Source organism: Fusarium odoratissimum (genome assembly GCF_000260195.1).
Source record: "Fusarium odoratissimum NRRL 54006 unplaced genomic scaffold supercont1.31, whole genome shotgun sequence".
Classification (NCBI taxonomy): Eukaryota; Fungi; Ascomycota; class Sordariomycetes; order Hypocreales; family Nectriaceae; genus Fusarium; species Fusarium odoratissimum.
The window spans coordinates 106,524-126,181 of NW_022158715.1; the positions used below are offsets into that span (position 1 = coordinate 106,524).

A 19,658-nucleotide genomic window follows, 5' to 3' on the forward strand; every position below is an offset into this window, starting at 1 on the left:
CATGGACAAGCAAGCGGTCAAGCGGGCTTTTTCGGTGTCCAAGCTTCAGGTCAGATATCAACGATTCAAGGTATTAGTCTACATGACTCAACAAGCACCAATCGTGCAATTGGATATCGAGAAGCAGCCATGTCCGAATGGAGAATGCAACTCATACCAGGCAGCGTTGTTTCGTGAAAGTTCTTGTGAGTTTGCAGCTTGTCCCAGTACGCGCAATCCCATCTGTCGTATAGAATGATAAATAGGTAGCATGAGTACCCCGCCAGTTGTATCATCATGAAACATTCGTATGTCGACATAACGGTACCGCAACGATTGCATGACAATTCTGATATGTAAAACGCCATTTCTTACAAACAAATGATGCATACTCCTCGGTTTGCATGCATGATTGCAGTATCAATGTAGCATCAATGCAGTATTAGATGCTAATCGGCAACCTGAACCCTTGATCGACACTCTTATTGGATAGTCATCTTTTGTACCTCTATGAGTCAACTTGCCAAATCAGACTTCACGCTGCCGAGCGAACACGAATCTGTCGTGATACGATTCACGAGCGTTTGCCAGCAATAACTGACTGGAGTATATTTTCCACGCGTCTCTTTGTTACAGACAAGAGTCCCAGTAACGTCAGCCGCGACAAATCGAGAAACACAAAGGCTCCGCCGTTGTGTTCTGTACATGTCATGGATGCCAGGTCGTACCATTCAAGTGCTTTTTTTACTCAATGGCGGGACCAGGTCCAACTCAATATTAACCGCCACACATTGGACCCCGTTGAATGATGGTTGGTCTGTGTTGTTCCTTGTACATCAAATGTACATTGTTTTGTTTGCTCATTGTACCTAAGCATCATGAATACGAGTTTGGCTGTATAAGATCAATATTATGCCAGCTATTTCTATCAAGTTCCATCCCTTATGCACGCTCACTCGATTGCCTTGATCCGTTGTCGTCCCTCAATCCTTTATCCTTGATTGAACAAGACCCTAGCATCCAATAAATTATCTTACCCCAGTATCGGGCCTGCTGCGAGCCTAGCGTCCATTGGAGGGACGCTAGAATTCTTCGCTCCAAGTATACTTCACTGCCTTACCTCCCGCTACCGCAATTCATACCACCAGCCTCGGATGGACGGGCAATGGCTCCAGATAGAATTTGACCCAATGCAAACTATGAGCATCCCCGTAGTTTCAGGTCATGCCCTTGGAGCAGCTTCAAGGGAATCTCAACTTCAATTGGGTCTTATATGCGCTGCTGGGTTTATTCCGGCATCCATCCACAGCCACCCGGACATTCACGGGTAGGAAACCCCAGTTAAGAGGAACAGCTGAAGCTCACTATGAAACGAGTCTTTTGACAGAAGGAAAGAGACTGAGATACTGTACAGCCCGTGAAAGGAAAGTCACGTAAGCCCATCGGAGCTTCAGCCAGCCATGAGAGTTATGTGTTGCATATTCTGTACATGGCCAACCAGGCCTGTACCTCTAAGTTGTTTTTCTAGGTCCGGGTTCCCGCAAACGAAATGGATCCTTGGCGTATGCTTGGCATATGAGGCATTGAACTCAATGGTCCCGTTTACTTTACAGCTTTATACAAGCTCTTTAAGTTTGAATATGGCATCATCCTCGCTGAACTATACCTACAAGATGATTTTATAACATACAGTCGAGGCAGATAGAGCCTATTTCTGTACTAGAAGGGATGAATACTAATGCGGAGGTTGTTCAACGAACTGCCTCTTTAGGCAATTCTCTCGAACAAAGGATCGAAGCAGCGGCAAGGTTACCGCCGATGGGTGTCTCTCCTTTCATTCTTGGGCACCCTTCCTTCTTCAGTCTAGTTTCTTAGTGGATGCCATGCTTATTCCCGCTTCCATTTGGTGGACAACCATGGAGGCCAAGGACGAAGCAGGTGCAGCCTGTGCTGTCATGTCTAACACAAATGTCTTCATGATACGATGTTATCTCAGTAGTCCATCGTTTTCACCATATCAACCATCACACCACTAGTAATCAGTTCGCTAGAAGTTCTCCAAGGTACATTCGAGAACCACTGTTTCTCGTAGTGATACGTTCCAGAAGCTGTATCATGGAGGTTTCGAAGTTGGCATTTCTACCCGCTTGATTTAACATGGATAACAAGGTACCCAACATACGATCCATGAACGAGTTCCTCCAGAGAACCTTTCAGCTACAACTTATCCACTTGCTCCGCCCAAGTACCGCTGTTCCACTGTGTTTCCGTGGTCAAGGCCGGAGACGCCATAAACCCATGCCAGCCATCGTCCCATAGCGCTTCTAAATGCATGGCTCATGAGAGCTTTGTTTTGGTTCATGATCCGTCTCTGGCCGATACTAATCTGCAGAGAAGTATCCATATACAACAAAAGAATGAGGGCCATGAGGAGCACTCGGGTCTTATTATTTTTAGATCGCATGACTCCTTATTCATGGTGTTCTTAAATGGCCAAATCCGTGTTTCTTGCAACCCTCTATCAAGCTCTCCCCACGCCCATCCGCTCTTTCTATGCAGCTGTGCCATTCACATTGCTACTCTACGGCATCAAGTTTCCTACATGGGTTCAAATCTCTACATTGTAGACAGATGCTGTTACGGTGGAGGGTCTCGCGACACATGCTATTGTTCCTTTCATTGAAACTTTCTGTTCTATTAAACGAGACGATCTCGCAATTCTGCTCCGATCTTCGATCATGACAGAGAGCATCTCGATGAGTCCATTACGGCGAAACCGAGGGCATACTAGGCCGAGCTTACTGGCTTGGGTTCGCCAGGCTCCCGAACGACGTTATATCATGCCAAGATAACACAACTGCGAGGCCTATCAAGGGTTGAAATATGCTGATCTCGTCTTTATTGCATAACCCAGACCCCGTCTGCCTTTTCAATCGTGACTGATCGGCTGCTATCTCTTTGATGCCGATTATAATGCAACCCCACAGGCCCTGATAGCTGAGACCGTTTCTGTGCCCAATATGGATCCTTACTGCTGAGGATGAGGCACACTATACGCACCTTCAGACCAGGCAGATGTCTATCATGTCAAGCGTATGTACTACACGCTACACTACACCCGCATAAGATGGGACAGGGTTCTTTTTTAGCCGGCGGCCCATCGAAATAGGACGCATCTGAGCTCTCTAGCAACATGTAAGACGGTTGACGATTACCGCTTCAGCTCGCTGCAAGTCACTATCACGAATCACGGGCTTGTGCCCGACACCACACCAAGCCATTTCAAACCACACCAGCCAACGCATGTGCTGCGTTGCCCTGCGCTGCGATCTCTTCCTTCAGCCCTGATCCCAGCCACCAGGTTCCTTTCCTGAAAAACATGCAGCAATTTTCTGCGTCTTCGATGCGATGCGATGCGATGCGATGTGCGGCTGCATTCATGCCGCCCTCTGCATCGACCTACCTGCTTCTGTGTCTCTTTTCTCTTGACCGTTCCGGAATACATTGCCTTATCGGTATCGCGCACCATCTGGCCTTGGTCTTGGGCGTTGTCGTTGTGGTTCCTTTTTATCTGCTGTGCCTCATGCTTCCCCAGCTCTCCACCCAATGTCTTGCATATCCTCCCCTCCAGTGTTCGCTGACCGGCTGCCCCTTCATCGCCGCGTCATCAGTTCTCCTTCCTCTGCCATATTGACCGGTTGTTGATAATATTGAATATTGTACACCGCCGTTTGTTGTACTCATTCACCGAAGAAAAGACTGGTTGGGGCTTGCATTAGCCGCAGGTGCGCGTTTCTGTGTTGGCGCCCTTGCGGGCCGCTCGGCGTGAGGTTTTGATACAAGTGTCTCCATCTTTCTTGATGGGCGATGTCGCCATGGATGTTGATAGAACTGGGTCCTTCGCACCAGTACAGTACAGACAGTACAACTTTTATGCAGGCATCAACATAAGAACGCAGCCAATCTGAGCTGCTGTTTTTGAACCGATACGAGCTATCGATTTAGGAACAGGTCGGTTGCGCGTCAGGTAATTCAAGAGTTGGCTGGCAAGCCGATCAAACCTCTCATAGCTACAGTGCACATCATTCATCGCCTTGGTATGCAAGACAGTGTGCAGTAGGCAAGTATCTCATGGGGTTTCAAAAGGACCATTCTACGGAAGCTGCACCGACCCAATCATGATCCAGGTTTGCTTCTGTCAGATAAACTTTATGAAACACCAGGCACGGGAAATAGTTACTTGAACTCCGTCGCCCAATCATTGTTGGCCTGCAAGTCCCGAAACAATATAGTTGCATAGACAAGTCGCCCTAACGATCTGAAATGGTCGCTATCTCGGTCCACTTCAGAAGTTCCTCAACTCGGAATTGCTATTAATGGTAATGACCAACGTGTCGACAAACAGTATGTGGTATCTAATGCGTTATAACAAAGATGAAACGTAGCAAAACTCTCTAGAAACGTTCTAATGGGTATCGACTTGTATCAACAGCACAGCTTCCCCAGTCCAAGGTCATCACAAAGTATGCAAAGAAGTCGCTCTACTGAAAGACAACTCAAGACAACGACTCGCAGATTAAGAGTGACGAAAACAGAAAAAGCAAAGCAGAGGCCAAACACTCAACCTATTGTCCGTTGCGCGGGTGCGAATGTCGATGGGTGCACCATCTCAATAGTCGTACCTCTCGGCAACCTTTCTCGGGCCGTTCCGACCCTCTAACTCATCAATCCTTTATGAAAAATAGCCCCTGGATGATCGGTCCTCTTTCACACCAGACCACAGAAGATCCTTTCTCCACTTACTGAAACTGTAGTCGGATGATGGAAAATAGCATGTTCTGCAGCACGTGCAGCATGACTGCCACACAGGTTGGCATCAACTCTGGCCAGACAGCCAAGTCCAGCTTCCCCTCCAGGCCGACATCAATTTGGAAAAATAGTCGGATGAGTCCCCGCACGGCAAGACTCGCCACCAACTCACACGCCCACGTTACTGATGAGGCGTAGAAAGTGAGGCCAAAGTTGTAGTCCTCTCCCTCCGTATCGAACGCAAAATATGGGTAAACGTCTTTGTTGGCTCCGAAATGCAGTACTAGAATACTTCCAAGGAATGCAACCATTGAGACGTTTTCGGCAAGAAAGCGAATGAAGACATTGCGGGTCTGGAGCTTCTGGTATGAACCAAAGCTTTGCGAGTTCAGCCCGAGAATTGTTAAGAGCTTGTGCACAAAGGAGGTCATCATGATGGGCGTGATGACAACCAGACCTGTTGATGACAATATCTGGAGGGTTATGAACTGTTGTGGTGAACGCAGTCGTGCATACAGCGCACGAACGTACATCTGGTAGGTCAACATGAAGTATCTGGCTGTGGTGTCAGTAGTGGAAACAACAGTATCTGTATGTATCGAGGCTTACAGTTTGAAGATCCAGCTCAAAGGATAGCTTCCGACACGCTCACCCTCTCGAATTCCTAGCACCCAGCCACTTAACGCATCCAGCAAGTGCACCGTCGCAACCCAGCCATAGACGTACACCACAGTCTCCAAGTTGTTGTGTGGTAAGGTTCGGAGATAGATTTCTGCGTATGCCTCTCCGATCACATATGCCATGAGCCCAATAAACAAAGCAACGCAAAACCATAAGAAGCGCACAAAGCTTGCTGGCAACCACAATCGACGCATCCTAACGCCCTGTGGCCTCAGCTCGGGTTCAACTTGAGTTGCGTCTGCGTCGAATAGATCAGCCGTGACATTACGGCGCCGACGGTCCCTACCGTTGAACGTGTCTGGCTCTCCGGTCCACCAGGATGTAGTAAAGATGCGTTGAGTTTCTGATAGCGAGTGACGAAGCCCGATGTGCCGCTCATTAGTCGTGAGAATGATAAAGGCGATCGTGACAGGCAAGGCCATGATGATGAAGGTCCATGAAATCCATGCTGTATTGTGAACAAGCAAATAACGCGCCTTATCATTGTAGTACATGGGTATGGGGACGGCGATGGATAAGATGGCGATGAGTGAGACGGTAAGCGGGAAACCCAGAGACTGGGGCCACCAGTTCAGGCTGTAGAGGTTGAACACCTTCGTGATCCAGATAAGAGCAGTAAGGTTGTAGAAACCATAGTAGACGAATAGGAAGAACCAAAAGTTGACCTGGACTCGGGCAGCTCCGTGACCAGGCGTCTTAGATCCGTCGGGGAGTCTATCCTCGTCTCCATCACCGATATGGTCGTCAGGAATTCTATACTGAGGAAAAGGTATAGAACACCACGCCACAGCCTATTCTTGAGTCAGTCGGTTCTTTGTTGTTTTTATTGCAGCTCCAGCACATACCAACAAGGCCGGCATCAACACCAGAAATGCATACCGACTCCACCACTTATCAACGACCCTCTTCACCGCCGACTGCCTCGGATCAACCCAAATATCCAACACCCATCGTTGCCAAAGACGCTGCCACAAACTCCTATCGTCCTCAAGGTCATAATCACTGTCCGTATCGTCGTCATCTGCAGGAAAAGCATCATATCCAAGTATATGCACGCTACCTCTGTTGTCTGCGGTATTCGAGAAGAGGCCGAGTTGACTGCGCCTTCGAGATACCACGCCAGGACGCGGAGGAACAGCGCGGAAGCGGCCTAGGAGAGGGGCCGAGTCGTTGGGTCGGACGTGCGACTCGGTGCCCTGCGTGAACTGGAAGAAGCTGGGCATGGGATGAAGGGAGGGAGTCGGTGTAATCGAGTTGTGATATCGGGCTACATTGAAAGGCTTCGATTATATATTATGGCGTATTCTGTGTAGTAAGTCGATGTATTGCGTCTCGAGTTCTTCAAGGCACGTGAATTGGATGCGTCGAGTATTAGAAGAATGATTATGGTGAAATGTCGGTATCGTGAATTTGGAAGTTGGTGTTGATTTGTCCAAGCATTAGATTGGGCTGATGTTGGTCCGTATCTCGGCTGACAACAGGTAGGAATAGAACAGGGGTCCAAGTTCCATCTCCCCTGCTATGACGCGCTACCCGTGTTAGTGGGCTTCAGAGGATGGATATGTGGGCAGGCCATTTCAGGGTCCCTCAGGTCCTTCTAAGGAACTTGGGGTGGACTTTCAGCTGTCAGATTCTCTTTCATAAAGTCCAAATCTTTTTATATTTATTCATTGAGTCACTACTTAATTAAGAGTTTCTTTTGCTTTGACCGCGCATAAACATACCTTTCTGGGGATTTCGAGGCAGTGAAGGCAGCAGGGACTACTACACCCATTATCTGTGGCATTGTGAGTGGGAGAACTGGGTAGTGAGTAATGGAAGAAAGTAGAACAATATCGCATTCATTGCGTGTGACATTACAAAATATAGCTATCCATACATATCCATAAACGCCGCAGATCAATGCCTCTCCTAGCCCTCTACTCTGAGGTCGTGCTCAGACTTTCTACGAATGATTCCTCATCCTGCTCATCTACAAGCACACCCCCAGTAATATCATCTGAGAAAGCCACCGTCTTGGCTGAAGCATGCTTTGCAGACGGCTCAACCAAGTCACCACTCCAAGGCTTGCATTCTTTAACATGCTCACCGCAACGCAGACAGGTCCAGCCCTCGCCCTCTTCTCTCTCCAATCGAGTAGCCAAGCAAACGAAACAGTATACACACCCACAAGGTATTGTCTCATATGGGTTGGTTATGTCTGTCTGGGCTGAACCAATAACACCACTGGATGCTGCTGCTGCCATCACTTCGTTCTCAGAAGTTGCTGTATTCTGGTCCTGGTAGCAAATTGCGCATGTTCTCTCAGGGAGGAACGCGTATTCACCATTAGCCTTGCCCTCTTCTTGAGGCCCCGTTCTGATAATGTCTTTTGTTTTCCGCCATGTCCTGGTCAGCCAGCGTCGCCATCGTTGGATGCCGATCAGGGGTAGTACGAAAAGCAAAAACTCGGTGAAGGCATGCCAGACAAGCTGCCTGTTGAGATACTCGAATGAGACCTCTCTGCTTACTTGGCTTGTGGGTGGCGCAAGTCTCATTCTGAGAATTCTATCAAGGAGTGTTCGATATCGTCCATGCAGTAAGAAGACTAGAAATGAGACACATGCCGCTGCCGAGTGAACAGTTGAGAGGGCAGATGTCAGTTTCGATAGTCGCTTTAGTCGGGGACTTGGCTCGTCGTAACCATCGTCATGCTCCAGAAGCCAGTCCTCCCATCTCGTCCAAGCATAGTTTCCAAATACTGTGACAAGTCCATAGAGTGATTTCTGCACCTTTGAGGGTGCTTTGAGTATAAGCCCGTCGTTTCTGGCGTCGGTATATTTGAGGTTTTGGAGAGCCGCTCCGTATGTGGCATCGTGGTCCCAGACAGTGAGTTTGAAAAGCACCGCCCTCAGGGCCAACATAATCTCAGCTGACCAGTCATCGTGCAGATGCCCTCCACCAAAGTATTTGAGACCCTCGCAAACCTGGTCCTTGAGAATGTCCAAGAGCTCTACATCGAGTAATTCGGCATCGACTTGTCCTACTCGAAATGCAGGACGCGTGCCCTCCCTTGTCGATACAGCATCCCAGGCAGATCCGATGCGATTTAGGGGGTAAGGTAAGCGCTCGAGGTTGGCTCTAGGTCGAGAAGATTGCCGCTGTGCAGCGATGCGAGCAGCGGCTTCGGCCTCACGGGTTTGGCGGCGCGCAGCAACGCGGCGTTGGGCTTGGACGAAGCTCGAGTCGGTCATTTGACCTGATGCATGCGCATGAGGACGAGGGCGTTCGTTGAGTTTCGGGTATCTAATTGGGAGTCTATGGGTCGATTTAGTGGTGGGTTGATCCGGTTACAGTTGGGTAGAGCCAGCTTTCGTTTGTTGCAGGTGATAAAAGCAAAAAGGAACCACGCAGTTCAGCTCGTCTCAGCGCATCGCATTGGATCTCATCTGGGGGATTGTGCGGGTCCATGCTAAACTCCCCCCATGACGCCAGGGCCGGGGGTTGTCGAGCAGAAGCCGAGCCGAGGTGTTACAGTGCCTAGGCCTTATCGGCTACTTTACCGTACCGTGCATGTTCGTCGCTCGTGCCTCTGCCTAGGCTAGGGGAGGCAAGAGAGCTTAGGACTGTGACCCTAAGCGACAAAAGTGTTTAGGTAATTTAGCCCAGGCTTAGGGGACCCTTTACTGAGTTTATTTTGGCATCCTCTTCTAAAGTCTTAAGTTTTCTTGCTCCCCGAGGATAGGTAAAGGATACTCGTAAAAAAGTAGGGGACTTTTTATTCCCACGCGCTTGTCTTACTCCGTGCTCACTGAGACTTGCTTTAGCGCTTGTTCCCACTCTTCAAAGAGCAAGACAACTTCTAACCTTACAGCGAAGTACCAAAATTAACTAGTCCAAGGTCTCCTGAATTTATACTGAATTTACCTAGGCCTTTTTGTTAGCTTGGATAGATACTAACCTAGCCACTGCGTCTCTCTCTCTGTCTCCGTCTGGGCCGGGCCATAAGCCGGGAGCCCCTCCCGCTGCAACTCCTCTCTTTCCCCCACGAAACGCCCTTGCTCTTACTGGTTCCCCTTGTTCCAATGAGAGGGTGCCATGGCGCGAGTGGCAGTTACACAGAACTTGAGATAGCAAGTGCGGCTCAACTCGTCCCAAACCACCTCAAAACTTCTGTGCCTCTAGAAAGCACATTTCATCCAACAAACTTCGGCCGATACCATCAAATCATGAAACTCAGAGATGCTTCATTCTTAGAGCATCACAAATCGTCGACAAACCAAAAACCAGGCTCTGCGGAAGATAAGCCACACTTACTTGGCAGAATTCAGCTATGTATGTATGTTTGAGGCTTGACCAGCGACCAGCAATCAAGGGCGCTATGATATCTCCGATAGCCCTGTATGCAACCAGTATGTCCCAGACACCTGGGAGCTGGGACTATGACGACTAGCTGCATGGGCACTGTGTTACACAGAGTTCCTTTGGAAAAAGCAATTTTTATATTGGTTGTGCTGCACTCGCATCTGCATCGCGACTCTTCTGATGACTTCTTACACGTCAGAAACGTGAATCCTCCAGCCGGCGACCAGGCATCTCCTCCTCTGTGGATACCATGCAAACAATCAGAGCTCGAGTTGCTAGTTAATGAGACAACGGCTGCTCTTAGTGACTATATTGCCTGCTGTCTTAAGAGAGACGGGAGCTTTGCAAGGCCCGCTCCGAGCGGCGGTTCAACAGCTGTCCAACAGTGTAGATCAGCCTGCCTTTGCTGCTTAGACTTCACTTTAACGACAACCCTCAAACGCATAATCAAACGACACACACACGCCGTCTTGTATGTCTCTGTGAAAATCCCCGGGTGCTAGATGCACCAACAACCTGGTTCTCGTGCCAGAGTTGCCATCATTGAGTCGGGAGCGGCCCATTCTTGGCCCCTCTGCACGCTCTTGGTCCGCGAACCTAACAACGTGAAACCAGCAACATGGTCACTGGCGTTTGTCTTCTAGGTCACAGCTGTCATAGCTCTCAATGGATAAAGGCCGACATGGAGATGCAGGCGGCCGTTTTCTGACAGGTCTTTCCCCCTACCTGGTCCTCGACTGGGAACCCATATCCACGCCACATACCTCCCTGGGGCCAATACGACTGGAGGAGTCAGGTATTGCAACATGGTTCTGAGATTTGAATCTAACTCAACTACCCACCTCTTCCAATCATGATGCGTTGGATCATTTGCTTTTGTTTAAGCCTGACGACCATCCTCTCTGCCCTACGCCTCCACCCCGTTGCACTGGTACCATGTATTTGTATTGAACTCGTAGTTCCATCCGCGTCTTTCCATTTCTAATTCCTTATTATGCGTGCATATACTCCATGGCTCTGGCACTTACCACAAACCTGTTCAACCTGTTCGTTCTTGACAAACAAGCTTGATTCGGTGCCATAACACATCCTTTATCGATTCTAGCCTCCCTGTTGGGTCCTACCACTGGTGTTTGCTAACAAAGCGAAACTGTACGGGACCTTGAGACCTCCTTTCGACATCACTTGGAAAACCCGGTTCGTCGATCAAACTATGGCAAGTTCCTCACAAGACGAAGTTTTACCTGGGGTTGAACTCAACTCGAGTCAGAAACGAGTTAGTACGGGAACCTCAAAAACCCAGCAGCGTGTCTCTTTAGCTTGCGTTCCTTGTCGTCATAAGCATATAAGGTGCGATGGACTTGAGACATGCACTCGATGCAAAGAAGAGGGTAAACCGTGTCGTTACATCAAGACACGTCGAGGGATCCGAGATTCAAAGAAGACAAGTATGATGAAGGAAGAGACTTTGGTGAATCTTGGTTCTCAGCTTGTACCAGAGAAGTTCTCCCCTTCATGCCTACTTGATTTGGGACACGCAGCCTCACCTTTGTGTCATGCTGTGCTCCACGGTGCAGGGCAGCCAGATTACAGATCTAGAGTTTTGTTTCTGGCAGAGTTCCTGAAAAAGTCTGGGGAATTCTGGCCCAGGTCGAAGGCGTTATCTGACGTTTTCATGGAGGCACTGGGCCGAGGCGGCCATGAGCATGGGTATATGGAGCTTTCTCAGGCTATGTCGGCGGTTGGTGATACACCTGCGTCTACAACTGAGGGAGGCTCTCTCTGGCTCAGGTCGCCCACAGTAGAGCATATGGGTGGTTGGTCGGGGCTGCCATCATACTCGCTGCAATGTGAGCCGGAGACGGGTGACGTGACTTGGGGAGGAAATCTAACTCAAGTTCCTGGCGGAGATATGACAGCCTCGGATACAACAGCGGGCGCAGGAAGTTCAGTTTCGAATATTTATGTCGAAGCAGGGTGTTTAGGTGACAAGTCGGCGGGAGGCTCAGTTCCTGTGAAAGTAGAGGAGGGGTGACTACAATGTGTCCTCGTCGTTGTATGTCCATATCTAGATAAGAGTTTGACCTAGTTTGGAGGAGGAAGTGGTAGTAAATTTAACACAGATTTCCGAGACTCATTCAAATTTAATGATACAAAAGAGGCATGATCGAGAAATGGAAGACGGTTGATTTTGTATACGCTTCACTGTTTGCTTGGTAAAGTCTTACATGTCTAGCATCTCTTAGACAGGGAGAAGTTATAAGGTGTAACCACACTGGGTATTTTTGAGCTCGATTGGCAATATTGTAGCTTTTGAAAATTGTGTATTTAACCACGGAGGCCCATTTATTAATGCTCAATAGTAAATTGACAGATGGAAAGAAGTTGGTCTTGGGCCTTTTTCATTGACGTCTAGTTAAGATGGTGACCGTTAATACCCTAGACTTTAATTAAATTGACCACGAGGTCTCGGTCAGCCTCTATATGTCCCCACCATTGGCCGACGCTAGGCAGCGCGACAAGGGTCTACTAAGTATTTATAACTGACAGAATACTAAGATAGAAGTTAGTCTTCAGGTATCGATTGATCAGTGAAGGCCATAACAAATTACGGACTATATTGTATATTGAATATACTTTGCAATATGGAGTTAATTAAATCAATAAGTTGAGCCCTGTTTAGAGTAATAAGTATTAAACTTCAGTATCATTTACCTTTCCTTCCACCCCCAGGGCCTTTGTCCTTCCCCATGGCCTATGATTTGGTGGGTAGTGACCTCACTTACCCTCGCCCGGCCATGTAGCTCCATTTGCCGCCTCGCCTACCTTACCTTGCTCTTACATCATTCATAAAGACAACAACCTAACAACATCAACCTCATTTTGACGCCCATTCACGACCTGAAACATCAAGCGCACTTTCGCCGATAATCACCGTGAACGATTATCACAACTGCCGATGACTCACCGCTCCTAGAACTTCCGCCTGCCTACGCTAAGGGCGCCAGTCAGCGCTTCACGATCTAACTTGGCGCACATTGCTATCTCACATTCTACACTATAAATACGACACTTTCACCATACATCTCGCCTATCTGATGCGACCGGACGTCGAGTGTGTATAATTCTTGGACTGAGGTGACGTGACCGTAACGCCTGCTCGTGTGCGACTCTGCCGTACTCGAGCGCCGAAGGTGAACAACATGGGATCTTCGCGCCAGCGTGAGCTTCGACCCGAGGACTCGTGGCGCTTTGTTGAAGGCGAGAACGACAGTTTCGACACAAGTATTCTCCCATCGCTTGGGGAATCATCACCACCTACATCCTCAGGCAACATACCCTCCCAACCATTTTCTCAAGGAAATCTCAGCTTCGCATCGCAGGATAGCATTCGCGACTTTGGGGCAGACCCAGACGACGAGCAGGTCATTCTACGAGAGCCGTTCAGGCCGAGTCTTTCGCGCGCAAGTGTGAGCGCGAACGGAGAGCGAGTCTTTCGATCACCCGATCCAGAATTTCACATGCCGCGCATCGATACTGCGAGTGAGGGAAGTAGTAGGAGTGAGCGCACGATAAGAGGACTGGGCATAGAATATGGCGGCAACGAAGGTGTGAGGAGAAGAGGAAATCCACCACCTTCGAGTCCTCCCAAGCAGAGAAATGCGCGCGCAAGATATGAGACCGAGGATGAATATCATCGCCGCGAATATCGCGAACAGCCACCGCCAACAGTTGGAAATCAAATCGCTCAAAGCATCCCAGCGGCGATATACAATACACTTGCATGGTTTCTTAACGTTATCGGGCTAGCATTCCGCTACGCCCAGAAACCTTTTGCGATTCTACTGGCTATCTATCTTTGCTTTGGTGGTCTTATTATTGCACAGAATATGGCAACTCGCTCTATCGCCGCATCTCTATCCCCTCTTTGCCGTATCCCGGGCGCATCGTTGCTAAATCTTCCGTTCTGTCCTTCTCTGGATACGATAGTGCCTGCTGGAGGCGATGGATCACCCGTTGAGTTCGATGATCTCATGAATGTGCAGTCAAAGTTCGAGCAAGTTCTTGAAAAGAGCTCTGATGGAGTGTCTCTCCCATTCGAGATGAAAAGATCTGAAACGGCCATCCGAGATCTACGCAGCCTTGTGCGACACAGCGATCTACAAGCTCGCGATGAGTTGCTGTTTGAGTTCGACGGTTACATCGACACGGCGAGGCAGACGTCTTCGGACTTGCAGAAGTTCAACACCCATGTTGGGTCTGCTGTTGATGCTGTCATAAGCATAAATCGCTGGACATCTCGTTATCTCGATACTCTATCCCCAGAAACAGATGATGGGAAGTCGATTTCCTCGCCTTCACCTATTCTTGGCTGGGCTTCGTGGCTCTTTCACCCGTTCCAGCCAACTACAGATCATATCTTCAACGAGCGAGTTCTCCTAGACAAGTATATTGAACATACAGCTCTTGTCTCGGATCGTATCGCGACCCTTATCCTTGAAGCGCAGGCCGTTCTGCGCCTGCTTACAAAAGCCGAGGATCATCTGATGCTCATCTACGACATCAGTTCTCGCTCCTCTGCCGATACAGCATCTCGTCGTGAAAACGTCCTCTGGAATATCTGGACACTTGTCGGTGCAAACTCGAACCAACTTAACAGCCTTTCCCGCCAACTGGCTCTTCTGCGCCAGGTTGACGCACAGCGTTCTTCGGCAGTTGCACAGGTCAACGCGCTTATCCTCGAACTCGAGAGCATTCAAGCTGGTCTGGGCGACTTGCGTGACCGTGTTGCTGAGCCAGAGGTGCTCCGCAATGGTATTGGTAGTGGACCTCCAATCCCTCTGAGCGTGCATATTGAGACCATTGATCGAGGCGTCGAACGTCTGGAGGACGCAAGAAGCAGAATTCGTGCTGCCGAGAATGATCGCGTTCGAGATGCACTTGCTAGAGGCGGAGTCCGTAATGAGCCGTTGCTGGAGGGTAAAGGAAAGCGTGGTGAAGGGAATTGAGCAGTGCATTATGATCAGAAACCAGAACGTAGGAATTTGGATCATCGAACTTTGATTATGTTTGGCGTTTGGAGCGTACCTAGAGCGAGAAATATGAACGATTTGAACCCTCAGATACATTGGTGCATGCAGGGGAATAGCTAGTTCTTGGAAATATATGATAACCTGATCTAAAATATGAAAATCTTGGTCATTTGATAGTGCTACCCATGTTGCTTCATATCGTGATTGTATATTGTTTGGGTATATGCTTTGTTGATGGCTGGTGATTTCTTCTACACAAGAGATCGTTCAGCCATGGTGGAAAACCCAATTGTTTATCCAGTCCAGACCCTGGCTACTATTCTGGTCAACACGCAATTAGTAGATGGGATGCCATTGCTAGCCCGCTGCTCTGCACCTCCTATCCTCTCAACGAGCCCCTGTATATACAATTCTCGTAAATCCAACCAACGCCTCATTAAATGCCTTTCCAATGCACCAATGTACCCGAAAAAAAAGTCGTATAATCAATGGATCGGCCTAGATCCCAAAACCCTGCCTATGACATAAACGCCTGACCTATGTTGCCCCATCAAATGCAAGAGATGTTTTCTGACCATGAGATTTATCAAAGCAGAATTAGAAATAGCCTGGGAAAACTTTTGAGAGTGCTCGTAGCCCTGTGATCACGTTAGTGTATGCTTTTACGTCCATTTAGATAAACGACTTACATATCGCCCTTTGAGAGTCCGGATCGTCGAAAGGCGCGTTCTTGGCTGCAATTTCACGCATGCGTTGTCGAGCAAACGAAGAAGGACTTCCGCGTCTTGGCGTTGGGTCCGTATTCAACTCGGAATTCTCTGGCTGTGTTGGGAGCATATTCAGAAGTCGAGGTCTGGGCCTTCTTGTCTTTGGAATCTGGGCTGGAGCTGGTGGGCGAGTGTTTGGTTCTGGTTCTGGTTCTGGTTCTTGGAATTGTGCGGGGGTGGACGATACTGGTGGCGTTTCTACTCGTCCCTCCTCATTCGTTGCTGTATTTGTAACAGGTTGTCGTCTGAACTTGGGTAGCTTCAAGGTAACAAGTGGCGACGAGGAAGGTCGTGAAGGTGATGGTGAGGTTCGGAATAGTCGTTTACTCCAGTCCTTCATCTTCGTGTTATCACCTTCCTCAGATAAATCCTCGAGATCGACTCTTTGACGTAATTTCCTCAGAGCACGTTCTCGACGCACCATTCCGTTAGTGATCCTTGGACTGTAACCTCTGGGCAACATTGAATGCTTGCACATAGGACAGAGAGAACTGTTCTTTGACAGAAACTCGTCGATACATTCGGGATGGAATATGTGACCGCAAGGAAGCTCCCGAATGATGGTGACTCGGTGTTCGAAATTGGTGAGGCAGATGTGACAACTAGGTTGGAAATTAGTAGCAGCGTTGTCGCCTGAGGCCCCGATATTGGATCTTTTGCTCCGAACACTGGCACCGGATCGTGTGCTGCGTTGATCGAACCCTCGGCTACTTCGCATGCGTCGTGTAGATGATGGGGTAGGAGGAGGCGCTGTCGAGTCCGGGTCCGCGTTGTAAGTAAATAGAGGGAAGCTGGTGATATGGGTAGCAGGTACTGTCAGGCGCTTAATTCCCATGGCTTCAAGATCGACTTCGCCAGATTCAACTCTTTTTCGAAGTGATATACGTCGTCTTCGTTGAACAAGGTGCATGGTTATTGAGACGAATGCAAATATGGCAAGCAGGGCACCAATTACTATGAGGAAGAACGCCCATAGCGGTGGAATATCAGATTCATCCTGAACGCTGAGTTCAGTCCAGATACGGACATAATCCTTCGGGTTCGGGCCATAAAGTGTGCTGATATTTTCGCCATAAGGTATGTCGTCCACGCTGCCTGAATAGTAACTGAGTTGTCGCATCATATTCTGGCCTTCTTGACCAGAAATGGCGTAAATCGGATATTTGTTGGCAGTCATCCAGGCTCCACCATCTTCCAGATTCCAAACAGGCGAGTCCGCATCTTGAGGCTGATTTGATGAGTTGTTAGGTTTGTAAAAGATGAAAGCGCGAATGGGGTCGAGACGCGCAGAAGCAAGGTAGGCTAGGGTACAGTCGATGCTGAACCACGGCGCGAGAGCGATGAGATTGTAATTGGTAGGAGGAAGATTATCTCGGCGGGTGACATTTCGAGGAATAAACTGGTATTGCTGCTCGTCGCACTCACGATCGTTGTCGAGGTCGGGGACGTAGAGGAGGCCGGTGATAAGGCCATTAGACGAGTCGGCATTTGTGGAGGTTAGGGTGGTAATGTTGGTGGAAATTCGCTCCTTATATGCTATGTCGGACTGTTTGCGTGGTCAGTCAATGCTAGATGAGTCTTGTAGTTACCTCGTCGCAACAGAATGATAAATGTCAAGTGGATTAACGCACCGAAAGAGCCGTGAGGTTTCGGATGATTGTCGACGGGACCGTACTGGCGCCGCTCCATACTGGATTACTGAAGAGGAGGCTGATGAAATTGGTCAGCAATGTTCACAGCTTTAATCAAGCAAGGCGAGTGATGTCGTCTGATCGAAAGGTTGTAGGCGATGTCGTGTGGTTTGCTGCGTTGGTGCAAGCGGGGAGTCGAGGGCGGCGTAGTCGTTATGTCACGCCAGCGACGATGATGAGAAGAACGGCCACGAGAATACAACGACGTTGCAGGCAGAGACATAATGGATGGAGTAAAGACATACACGACATTTCGTATCTCGGTGAGCGCTGGACGATTTGATGTCAGTTCGTGGGATGCCAAGACTGGGGTATGATGCGAGGTTCTTGGCCTCGAACCCGCGGGCGCGGATGAGCAGGAACGGAACGGAAAGGGACAGACGCCCTTCGGGGAGAATGGGTAGGATCAATGAATCAATCAATCGCCATGTAGTGTAAGACGAGACGGAGAGAGGAAATAAGAGGTTATGACAAAGGTTGGTTGAACAGAGAGTGATATAACTTACACATGCTTCTAAAACATATTCAATCATGGAATCGTAGGCATTATATGGCGTGCACCAGAGGCGCAAAAATTCAAGTGACGACCCAGGGTGACAGTGAGGATTCGATGATGAATGATCTGGTGAAAGCGAGTTTGTGAGGACGAAGTGACGTTGGAGGAGTTGGGTGAAAATTGGAATTGAGACTTGAAACCCGAAACTGAGTATCAAAATGAGAATGAGTAAAAAAGCAAGAGTTAACGAGTTGGCGTTTCTGGGGGGAGAGAAAGAGCGAGAGAATCAAGCGAGAGTAGGTAAGTAAGGTGGACTTGATTTGGCCTGGACTTGGGTTTGGGAGACCAGGACGGAGGGTGGAAATGGGCCGGACGCTGATTGTGGCTGCCGCCGCTGGGGGTGAGGAAGAACAGAAGGACAAGCCAGAGCAAGAAGCAAGAAGCAGGCAGGCAGGGACGGGAGGGAGCGGATGTGGATGGATAGGGTGGCCGGGCTGGTGGAGAAGAGGAAGGAGAGGCAATACGAAAGGGAGAAAGCGCGAGTGAGTGTTTTTTGGGGGGTGACGAACTGAAGTGCAGTAAACCTGCCTGGGCTGTCCTGTCCTGTCTCCTGCCTCCTGCTGAGCCGCGAAAAGAGAGGGGGAGTCCTGAACTGGGAAACTGGATTCGATGAATGGCAGGGCAGGCAGGGTTGGGGGTGGAGAGAGTGATTGAGCGATTGAGTGAATTGGGGCAGTTTCGTTGGTGGCGCGTTTCGGTTTTCGGAGTGTGACGATGGAACAAGGGTGTGAGGGTATAAGACAATTTTATGCAGGGACTGTTATCGAAGAGATATGAATCAACTATTTCAAGAGCAAAAGAATTGAAAGGAATTAATAGACAGAATCACGACTCCATGACAAAACAGTGATACCAAAGTGAGACGATGTGACCCGGCAGATATGACGAGTCGGTCCAGGTACATAAAAGTCCGATTCGAGACCCAACTCCAAGGTGCGAAAAGTGTCGGGGGCCACGATGCAAATCGACCAAATCAAAAGAAAGCTACAGGAACAGCTACAGCTACGTTGAGCTAGCTCTGTTCTAGGTGCAGGAACAAGAGCAGCAGAAGGAATAGAAGTCAGAGCGATGGCTGATGCCAAGCCGGCTATCCCTTGACGACCCGAGCATTTGGGAAACAGGAAAATCAAGAGAATCGCCGTTTTTTGATCTGGTATGTAGCCGTCTCTGATAATCTCATTGACTTTTGAGGGTTGACCAATTAGACAACTCAACTCATAATTTGGCTCGGACTTTAAGACCAGACGGTTGCTTGTAAAAGCCCGAGTCGGGAATAATAACGGAGTTGGCCAGGTCCAGGTGAGTTAGAGCAAGCCAATGTCTCAGTTTTTGAAATTCCAGTTGGTGTTATTGATATCAGACGAGTGTGAGAGTAGCAAACAGTCTAGAATAACCTAACAGAGCAATCTGCATTAGTGGTACAACAAAGCTTGTGCTCTCCATCTCCATCAATCACATCAACTTACCTCAGAGGAGGAAAGGATAGAAAAGGATAAGATCAGGCAGTCAAGATTTGTCCCATCCACTTCCCCACAAACCAAAAGCTTGTCGGTCAAGACTTGAACGTATTGGGACACTTGACCCGCAGTCGTAATCCTTGAATGTCCCTTTTTTATCTCTCACCACCAAGGACATGGATGTTTTACCGTATCACTCGGACGCAAGCCGTAGATATGCAGGCTGGAAGAGTTTTCACCATCACCTAGGTCTTACGGTGGTTCTTACAGAGTTAAGATACAAGGGAGTTGCCGTGAGTTTAACTGTAACGGTGACCGCTGAATAGTCAATTGATGAAGCC

General features: G+C 48.8%; 6 protein-coding genes across 12 annotated transcripts; 3 read left to right on the top strand and 3 right to left on the bottom strand.

Annotated features, from left to right (window-relative positions):
- The first annotated feature begins 2,395 nt into the window (after positions 1 to 2,395).
- Positions 2,396 to 4,426, top strand: FOIG_13142 (uncharacterized protein). Its single transcript, XM_031214234.1, has one exon. It carries the CDS (start codon positions 3,359 to 3,361, stop codon positions 3,671 to 3,673), a length of 315 nt encoding a protein of 104 aa, XP_031055944.1. The 5' UTR covers positions 2,396 to 3,358; the 3' UTR covers positions 3,674 to 4,426.
- On the bottom strand, positions 4,111 to 6,958 carry FOIG_13143 (uncharacterized protein). The gene is made up of 3 exons (XM_031214235.1): positions 6,315 to 6,958; positions 5,398 to 6,260; positions 4,111 to 5,343 (listed from the first exon to the last, which is right to left on the bottom strand). The coding sequence occupies exons 1-3, from the start codon at positions 6,690 to 6,692 to the stop codon at positions 4,779 to 4,781; spliced, it is 1,806 nt and encodes a 601-aa protein (XP_031055945.1). The 5' UTR covers positions 6,693 to 6,958; the 3' UTR covers positions 4,111 to 4,778.
- Positions 6,959 to 7,152: 194 nt separating this feature from the next.
- Positions 7,153 to 8,957, bottom strand: FOIG_13144 (uncharacterized protein). Its single transcript, XM_031214236.1, has one exon. The coding sequence runs from the start codon at positions 8,700 to 8,702 to the stop codon at positions 7,389 to 7,391; it is 1,314 nt and encodes a 437-aa protein (XP_031055946.1). The 5' UTR covers positions 8,703 to 8,957; the 3' UTR covers positions 7,153 to 7,388.
- Positions 8,958 to 10,810: 1,853 nt separating this feature from the next.
- FOIG_13145 (uncharacterized protein) lies at positions 10,811 to 11,974 on the top strand. The gene has a single exon (XM_031214237.1). The coding sequence runs from the start codon at positions 11,027 to 11,029 to the stop codon at positions 11,846 to 11,848; it is 822 nt and encodes a 273-aa protein (XP_031055947.1). The 5' UTR covers positions 10,811 to 11,026; the 3' UTR covers positions 11,849 to 11,974.
- A 665-nt stretch (positions 11,975 to 12,639) lies between these two features.
- FOIG_13146 (uncharacterized protein) lies at positions 12,640 to 15,028 on the top strand. Its single transcript, XM_031214238.1, has one exon. It carries the CDS (start codon positions 13,017 to 13,019, stop codon positions 14,820 to 14,822), a length of 1,806 nt encoding a protein of 601 aa, XP_031055948.1. The 5' UTR covers positions 12,640 to 13,016; the 3' UTR covers positions 14,823 to 15,028.
- FOIG_13147 (uncharacterized protein) lies at positions 12,644 to 18,832 on the bottom strand. 7 transcript variants are annotated; one of them, XM_031214240.1, is made up of 6 exons: positions 18,370 to 18,832; positions 17,811 to 18,006; positions 17,550 to 17,574; positions 17,245 to 17,323; positions 15,536 to 17,159; positions 12,644 to 15,484 (listed from the first exon to the last, which is right to left on the bottom strand). In XM_031214240.1, the coding sequence occupies exons 2-6, from the start codon at positions 17,812 to 17,814 to the stop codon at positions 15,444 to 15,446; spliced, it is 1,773 nt and encodes a 590-aa protein (XP_031055950.1). In that variant the 5' UTR covers positions 17,815 to 18,006; positions 18,370 to 18,832; the 3' UTR covers positions 12,644 to 15,443. The 7 variants fall into 7 exon arrangements, with proteins under 7 accessions (XP_031055950.1, XP_031055949.1, XP_031055951.1 ...); XM_031214239.1 differs by having other exon boundaries at positions 17,811 to 18,832; XM_031214241.1 differs by having other exon boundaries at positions 17,245 to 17,574; positions 17,811 to 18,832.
- Positions 18,833 to 19,658: the final 826 nt, after the last annotated feature.